At 35.7% G+C, this 9,223-nt stretch overlaps 1 protein-coding gene across 2 annotated transcripts; it reads right to left on the reverse strand.

The window, feature by feature from the left end:
- Positions 1–3,418: 3,418 nt before the first annotated feature.
- LOC131075048 (disease resistance protein RUN1-like) lies at positions 3,419–8,608 on the reverse strand. Of its 2 annotated transcripts, none has more exons than XM_059221646.1 (3): positions 7,862–8,608; positions 4,122–6,026; positions 3,419–3,955 (listed from the first exon to the last, which is right to left on the reverse strand). In XM_059221646.1, the coding sequence occupies exons 1-3, from the start codon at positions 8,431–8,433 to the stop codon at positions 3,580–3,582; spliced, it is 2,853 nt and encodes a 950-aa protein (XP_059077629.1). In that variant the 5' UTR covers positions 8,434–8,608; the 3' UTR covers positions 3,419–3,579. The 2 variants fall into 2 exon arrangements, with proteins under 2 accessions (XP_059077629.1, XP_059077630.1); XM_059221647.1 differs by having other exon boundaries at positions 3,789–3,983; positions 7,862–8,607.
- Positions 8,609–9,223: the final 615 nt, after the last annotated feature.

Raw genomic sequence — 9,223 nt, forward strand, 5'->3', positions numbered from 1 at the left:
ATTTGTCAAAGAGATGTGCTGTTATGAAGTAGGAATGTCAGGCTACTTGTGAAGGATTTGGTAAGCAAAGAGTTTGTTCCCCCAAACAAATGGCTAATATTATAACTGGACCTTTCAAATCAACCGTTCAAAGTTGGTGAGATAAACAGAGTAGAATGGAGTCAAACACGGAGAATGGAATTTTCTTTTGAACTTCTAGAGACTTTCTTAGAAACCATATGGAGAGGACCAACCGAGTTCGAACAGCTCAATGTCGGTGATATAAAACAAGTCGAATATTGATTAGACCGAACTTGAATACTTGGAAGTCGGCGAAATCGACGAGGACGCTTGCTTTAAACACTCGCTTTAAACATTATTCTTTACTTCCGAAGACACTATAACTTTGGAATTCTTTTCATCCTGATGATGAATCACAGAGTGTGATTCGAAACGTTGATGGAAAAATAATACACACAATCGAATCCAGAAAAACAAACTAGTATACACTATAACTTTGTCAATCTTCTTTGCTACCAAAAGTATAAATCATGTGATGCCACATCAGCACATCATTAACACATGACTTAGTATACATCTATTGGTCTTATCACAATTTGGGACCATTTTGGACACCTTTACAAAAATGCATACTGATATGGTATCATATTTAACCATGTGGACTTGAAAACAATATTTTTTTTAGTAGGGGACTTGACAAGTAAATTGTTATAAAAAATTGAGAGTATTTTGAAATATCCACATAAGATTTTGAGAAGCACAAAGTTAGGGTGCACAAATACTAGCTAGTCTTGTAGTAGTGGATGGAAGTAGTACAAGAATCACAACTTATGACAATCATAGAAAAGGAATGTATTCTACAAGTGAGCATAATCACCAAGCTTGGATTACTTCGATTTGTTCATCTTTAACCTTCCAATATTTAAATTGAAATTAAAATTTATTTATGATATCAAATTTTTTTAAAGTTAAAATTTAGAATTAAAAATTATCTTTAATATTTTTTTTATAAATTAAATTTTGTTAATAAATATTGGACTCCTTTTGAATAATCCAAAACACCTATATTTAGATTCGTAAATTTTCCTATGATTTACAAGAATAATTTCATGCCTCTAGAACCATGTTTGAGGTGTTAGTTGGTGTGCATAATATTTTTATACTCGCATTAATTCAATTGTCTCTTTGATGACAATGAGGATCATACGAAAATAGGGTTTTCCTTTCAAGTTAAGAAGGAATTAATGTATTTAGTGTTCCTATTTATGTCACAAGGTTTAGTATGAGATTAGCAATATTTTGGCTTTCTTTTTTAGAATTATCACATGGAAGAATGTCATATTATAAGTTATCTGTGGCCTACATGAAATTCAACGATAATATCAAAATCTAATATTTTTTCAAGAGGAAGTACAACAGAAACATTCATTTTTTATTTAGTGAAAATCCTTAAGGTTACCCTTGCTACCACTTCGGTTTCCAACCTACCACCTTGACTTCATTGTTGGCAAGTTTTAAAATGAAAATTAAAATCTAAGAAAAGAAAAAGCTTCAAAGCAAAATATAATTCAAATTATCTATGCAAAAGTTATCTGAAAAACTTTATTAGGGCTATGGACACCTAACTGGGAATAGAGTTATAATTGACGAAAATTAGAGTGATATCCTTGTTGGGGCTATAGACACATGTCTAGCAACAAGGCAAGCTATGTTGGTTGGCTATGAGGGACGAACCAATAATGTAGCTTATCAAAATATATTTTTTATCTTATTTCATCCATGATAAAAAAAAAAATGAACAATTAAATACAACGCACACACCAAAATAACAAAAATTTCATGGACTATGATATTACTATCTTCCCCTTGTGTATTCTCAATAAAAAAAAATCTTAATTTGGGTAGGTCTCTAAAAATTTCTATCAAAAATTCTAATAACAAATTCACGAAATTCTTGTTTTCTTCTTGGGTAACGACTCATTGTGATCTTTTGTAGAAAGTTTCATATCAATCATGCTAGAATTGAGACAGTGTTGCATTATCCGCTTAGAGCTAATTAAATCTGCTGACATTATACCCTTTACATGCTTAGGAAAACTTCAGTGGTACCTCTGCACCCTCCACTTGTCATCCTTGTGTATATCTTAAGGAAGTCCACAATTTGCAACATTGAGGAATCTTGCATTCATGCCATGTGTCCCATTCAAATAAATCTCAAGCTCCAATGCTCTAAATTCCTCATTTGGCAATGGTACCATTTGTTTGTAATATGCAGTAATAGTTGCTAGATTTGCGTGGTTATCCATGAATGGATAGGGATACTGATTGAAATTTTTTTTAACTATAGGAAACATAAGGGCCACAAGGAAAAGCAACCATATGAATTGATTGCAGACTGGCATGGATCAAATATGGATGGTTGCAAGATCATTGGGCAAGAAATTAAATCAAAAGCGTTGGCATTGTAGTCACCCTTGACTCATCATTGAGAAGCGACCCAAGAGTATTTAAAATGAATCTAGAAAATGAATCCTACCTTTGTAGGCAAAGATTCTTTATTGAGTCACCAAATCTATAGATAAATCTACAAGCTTCGAGAATCAAATCTCAAAGCATTGATAGAAACAATGTTGTAATCTCATTCTTTGAGGAAATTTCATTTTAGCAATGGCTATTTCCTTCCCAGGTGACCTTTTCTTTTAAGATCTGTGGAATTCCTACCTTTCAAGCCACAGGCCTAATATAAATGCAACTTGTGTGTCAGTTCCACGCAGTTTCCTAATACACCACAAGCCTTCATCCTTGAAGAGGCCCGCTAGCACACTACCTAACAATCTCGTGTCAAGTAAGAGGCCAATGATGATTTATAAAACATACTTAAGAAGAATGAAAGAGAAACCTAAACTTTTGGCAAGGATAAAATAGAGGAAGAATTCGATTGGAAGCAATGGTGGATTAGAGCCTTCAAAATGATTATGAGAGAAATTCTTACTTGGAATAATTATTTATTAAATTTAGGCATTGATTTTGTTTAATCTACATACTGGGAATTCCTCTTAGTGTTCATAATAATAATTGTGAGAAGAAAATAAAATCAATATTAAATTTATTTTGTCAAATATTTTTTACTACAGTTATACTAAACAACTTAAACAATATAATAAAAATAGTTAAATCTCACTAACATATAAATATTTTATAGATTTACTGAAAAAAACATTTTGAAATCCAAACATTTAATACACTTAATTATACTTAAAACTCTATCTTAACTTTAGTTATAAATCTTTAAGATTAGAACATGTACATTTCTCTCTACATAATAAAAATTTAAACATAACTTGTAAAATTTAAAATTGAAAAATTAACTACTAAAATTTAAATATAATGTAAAACACTTAAGATTGAAAATTTTAAATCCAATTAAATTTCAAATTTTATTTAAATACTCTACCCAAAAATCCCGTCACAAAACTTTAAAAGCAAAAAAATCCAAACACGTTACTAGGTGGAGGAAAATAGACATTATAAGTTTCAATATTCACAATGAAAATATGTCAGTGAAAACATAAAAACTTTTTATATCTTCAAACCTTCGACTTCTAACTCTCTCCACGTTTTATTAAGTTTGTTCTGATGGTCACATGTATAGGTGCGAAGGAGCAGAGGCATTAAAAGGGCATTCGAGCGCCGCATGGCTGCGTATATTCTCACGCACATAATCGACTCCACAAAGCTTTTGGAAAATACAGGAACAAGAATATCAGAGTTATCAATTGCCTCCCTAATGTCACTACTATCGCTATCCACACTGCCTGGGCATATTCGAAGTGATCCGGTGCGCAAGTTGGATTTGTACTTATAATAATCCATCAATATTTCCTTTTCATCTGCTGCGTGGTAAATAAAGTAGACATTAAACTTCTTCTCAACCAAGCTTCCTAGGCCGACCCTTCTCAACCAAGCTTCCTAGGCCGACCCTTCTGCAAAATTTAAAATCATTTTACTCACTACTTTATCACGAGAAAAAATTCCAAACAATTCAATAGAAATATATCTTCTTTCAAAGTTAAATAGTGTTCGTGTACACCAAATTAAATGCAACTGTAATGATCTTTTACCTGTTTAACTCCCTAACCTGGGCTGACTTCACCACCCCATCATGAAAGCTTTCTATGTCTCTACAATCTGATAAATGGAATGACCTTAGATTTTGTAACTTGACCAACGGGTAACGAAGGCTCTGTAAAGCTGAACAACCACAGATGCACAAATGCCAGAGTTGTGCCAGGTCGCCTATTGTGTTGGGGAGATTCCTTAGCCCTGTACATCTTAACAAGTACAACCTTTTCAGATGAGCTAAATCACCTACAGTGCTGGGGAGATTCCTTAGACCTCTACAGTCTGACAAATCCAAATATTTTAGCCGCCTCAAGTTGCCCACAGTATCAGGAAGGCTTCTTAGACCTGTACAACCTTGCAATTCCAAATATTTTAGCTGCCTCAAGTTGCCCACAGTATGAGGAAGGCTTGTTAAACTCGTACAGCCGCCCAAATATAACTTTTCCAATTGTGACAAGTTACCAAGAGTGGTTGGAAGTGTTGTGAGAGCTACGCAATCCCGCAGATACAGGCGTCGGAGGTTCACCAAGCTGTCAAGTGTATTTGGAATTCTCGCAAGACTTGCACACTGCTCTACACTTAAAATCCTGACTTGGGACCAATTGCTATCCAGCTGGAATCTGTTTCTTAATGTTAACCATGAATACGTATCACTTACAAATTCACAATTTCTTATTTTCATCCATAACAAATTCGGCGCCAAGTTTCCAATGTTCCCCACTACTTTTGTATTTTTCACATCTAGGTAGCGTAGGGAAGGCATTCTATGCACACTAACGGGCTCTCTTCCATTCTCTCCTGTGTAAATGAGCATATTCACTCCCTCTGCTCTGTCTCTGCACAAATTTCTTTGTGCACCCATTGGCAGCCACAGTCTCCTATTATTATCAACCTGCTCTTGAATTCCTCTTCCCATTTCCCTCAAAAGGTCATGCATACTGAGGTGTGTTTGATAGCCACTGCCATTAATACCTATAAGCATTTTCAGCGAAAGGTTCTTGAGGGCTGTTTGAACTCTGTTTGGGTGTAGAACTTCCCAGAAGATAACAGCGTCATTTTTCCTTTCACCAGCAAAGCAACAAGCTATATCCAGAAATATTTCCTTCTCAACATGGCTAAGTCCATCATAACTGATTCGAAGGACTCCAGATATTTCTTGATTTTCCCCAATGTTATGGAGAGCTTCTTTCCAACATTGAATGCCATCCCGCTCCTTCTTATCAAACAAATGTGCTCCAGTAACTTGCAATGCAAGAGGATGTCCCCGGCAGGCTTTTGCAATTCTTGTAGAAAGTTGTTTGTAGGGGTTCTCCGCGAATGCCCTCGAGAAAGCATGCCAACAAAACAATTGAAGAGCTTCACCCTCCCCTAGCCCACTCATTTCAAGAACTGAATCAACCTTGGCAAGATTGAGTATGTGTCGGTTTCGGGATGTAATGATGATTCTGCTACCAGGGCCAAACCAATTCCCATTCACTGCATCCAAGTGGCTCCGATCATTCACATCATCCAATATGACAAGGGCACAAACTCCTCGCAATAGGTTTTCCATCAGAGCTTTTCCCTCAGCAACACTTGAAACTTCTCCATGGTAATTTACCAATCTTCTTAGAATTGCCCGTTGCAAGTCTACAAGAGTATTATTTTTCTGTGCAAAGAAATAAGCATCAAACCTAGCATAAATTCTATTGTAAACAGCCTTGGCCAAGGTAGTTTTACCAACGCCGCCTATACCGCTGACTCCCACTCTTACTGTGTTATGCGACGAACTGAGATCTAATCTATTGAACAGGTCACACATATGCGTTTCAATTCCCACAAGATGAACAGGGACATCCAGCGGAGTAATCTTTAAGGTATTCAACACGTCTTTCACAACCCGTTTTACCAGTCTTCCTTCGTATCTGCAAATCACCTTACATATATTACGATTCAAATTTAAGCTGTAACTAAATATAAGGAACACTTATACGACCAGTTTATAGGGTTGAAAAATTACGAAGTATCTCATGAATTTATAAAGGAAAAAAAAAAAATCATATATTCTGAGATGATTACAACATAATATTGACCATTCACAATTATCAATTTTGCCATTAAATTACAAAATGTTGCAAGGACAATTAGGGGTTTGATATATAGATTAAAGACAGCCAGTCAAGCTACCTGAAGAGTGGATTTTATTTTAATAAAACTGATGTAACCGGTAATGAGGGAGTAAAGAGAATATCCATGAGTCTTAAAGTTAATTTGAGTTCTATGCTGTCCATGCTAAATGTATGGAACAAACAAGTTCACTTAATAGTCTATTTTTAGGGATATAGCGATCCCCTTTAAGTGTGTAAGTCTATTATATTGAGGAGAAGCAACAATTGATGTAAGACCTCTATATTGAGGTGTAAAATGTAATCCATTCTGAATAAAAGATTTATTTGTGTAAAATGTAATCCATTCTGAATAAAAGATTTATTTGTGTCTTGTGTTTCAAGAATCTACATATCCTACTCTGTAAAGAAAAGTAACAGAAAGCAAAGCAAAAATCGAAAGTTAGCCTCTTCTGGATAATTTACATACTAAAATGATTTGCTTTATCTACACTTTTTTCATGGCAAATAGCTAAATGTATAAGTGATCGATGATGCGTACAGGGATAAACCGAGTGAAGAGGAGATGCTTTTTTCACCAGATTTAATTGATGATTGGTGACAGCGCATAAGTAGTACAGTAGAGAATTAACAGGAGGACTAACTACTCCCAAATTTGGGAAAATTTGTTTCTGAAAAAGAGCAAGAAAAACCCAGACGATCTCACCATTGGAAACTAGCAAATCAAAGAAATATGAGATTCACAAGACTCAAATTCCATATCCTAGAATGACATGATCACATATCCTGGAGTAAATGATATGAGAGTACCAAGAATAATTCGTCGAATTGAAGGAACCCTTACCCTTAAACTAGCTGATTGAATGTACATGACAGCAGAGAAAAAAAGATAACAGCCAAAAACAATGATAAAATCAAATCACTTACTGATCCCTCTTATCAGACATGAAAAATAAATTGACCATTCATGGATTTCAACAATGGTAGAATCCTCTGTTTTTTATTACTGAAATGGTTTGCTACACAGCAGATTTTTTTATTCCAGGGATGGCTAGATAATTCGAGGGATGGAAGTGTGATTTCGGGGCCGGGAAGTGGAAAGAGACCTGAAGTAAATCTCGAAGAAATTAATAAATCGACTAAACCAGGCAATAGAATACAAGGAGGAGCCCATAATCTAGTATAAGTATCGTCTTAGAAACGTGACTATGATCGCTGAGCTCCTTAACTCAAATACAGGGTTGGCTCACCAAGGAAAATTATTGATGTTATAACACCACATTCCTTTATTGCAGAGTGCAGACTATATGGATAATGAATCAATGATGGCTAAAAAATGACCTTATTTTCTGGTATCACATTCGTCGATCTACTTTGATTCTATTCAGTGAGCTATAATCAACTCTAGCAAACAGTTGAACATCTATAGAACTATAAATGAAAAAGAAAAACAATTTTTCAAAGTGGTGTGCTCGTATGAAGTATGAAAATCAAGCTAACTTTGAAGGATTTTGTAAACAAACAGTTTGTTCCCCAAACAAATGCTAATAGTATAACTGAAACTCTAAAAAACAGTTCTCCTTTGGTTTTTGCCATAGGTTAATTGAAAAAAAAAAAGGATGCAAATTACTAACCCGAATTCTTCCGCCCTTGTCCAACCAGAAAGAGAAGAGATTTGATAAAGAGCATTCTTCCATTCCTCGATTGTAGTCTCATCCTGCCGATCTAAATGGCTGTAATGTTTTCTGAATGCCTCGGCGAATGGACCTCCCTCTCTTTGAGGGTAGCGAACATCACAGGGCTCCACATCATAAAACAGAGGAATGATGAAGCCATTAGATCTCAACATTTGGGCCGCCTCCTTCAGACACCAAGGTGATTCTGCATAGTGTTGGGAAAATATCGGAATGAAAACATCACTTGTTTCAATGGCCGTTTGCAAGCTGGAATCGATGTCTTTGCCCTTCTCCAGTTCTTCGCTGTCGAGGAAAACCCTAAGTCCCGCTCCAGAGAGAGATTCGTAAAGATGGTCGACAAAAGTTTTTCTCACATCTTTTCCGCGAAAGCTCAGAAACACATTAAATTTGTTGTTGACATCGAAGGGGATTCTGTTGGTGGGCGGCTGATACTGATGAAACTCCTCGTTGAGATCGCAGAGGATTTTGATGGCGGGAGGCTGAGACTGGTGCTGAACAGAAATCTCCATGACTTGTTCTGCACAAGTTTGAAGAGAGAGTAAGGATATGCAGTCCCAAACGCGATCGGGGTTATATAAACCAAGCTGAGTGCGGTGAACGACAGAGAGAGGAAAGTTTCTTGTCAAGTGTTACAGAATTTCTTGGAAAGCATATGAAAGGACTAAACGAGTTTCAACAGGTCAACTGCGTGCGATAAACAAAGTAGAATGGAGTAGAAAAGGGCAACGTCTATCCAGCACCCATATTGTACCATTGACTATGTTTAATAATTAATTGAAAAATAATCACTCATTATATTTTAATTATTAATTAATTAAAAAACATGGTCAATGGTACAGTCTCGGTGCTGTATAGACACAGCATAGAAAAGGGTGAATGGAATTTTTCAGTGGAGTTTCAACAGGTCAAGTGCATTCGATAAACAAAGTAGAAGGACAGAGAGAGGGAAGTTTCTTGTGAAGTGTTAGAGAATTTCTTGGAAAGCATATGAAGGGGACTAAACGAGTTTCAAGAGTTAAAAGCGCGTGAGATAAAATAGAATGGAGTAGAAAAGGGTGAATGGAATTTTCCAGTGCAGTTTCAAAGAATTTCTAGGAAACCAAATGGAGAGGACCAACCAAGTTTCAACTGCTCAGAGTTCGCGAGATTGACGCGGAAAGAAAACAATTACGCGGAAGAGTTGTTTTTTAAAATTAATCTTGACGTTGACATTGACATTGACAATTCCCTGAAAGTAGTCGAGAAACAAATCATAAATGCTTATTTAAACATTATTGCTGACTCGGAAGGCACTACACT

Source organism: Cryptomeria japonica, chromosome 5 (genome assembly GCF_030272615.1).
Source record: "Cryptomeria japonica chromosome 5, Sugi_1.0, whole genome shotgun sequence".
NCBI lineage: Eukaryota > Viridiplantae > Streptophyta > Pinopsida > Cupressales > Cupressaceae > Cryptomeria > Cryptomeria japonica.

What these genes read in the sequence shown, in the direction of transcription:
- LOC131075048 (XM_059221646.1), bottom strand. Translation starts at nt 8,433, where the DNA reads ATGGAGATTTCTGTTCAGCACCAGTCTCAGCCTCCCGCCATCAAAATC. An exon ending in ACAAGGGCGGAAGAATTCGG is followed by an intron (nt 6,027 to 7,861) that starts GTTAGTAATTTG and finishes GGTGATTTGCAG; the next exon opens with ATACGAAGGAAGACTGGTAA. An exon ending in CAGGTTAGGGAGTTAAACAG is followed by an intron (nt 3,956 to 4,121) that starts GTAAAAGATCAT and finishes AGCTTGGTTGAG; the next exon opens with AAGGGTCGGCCTAGGAAGCT.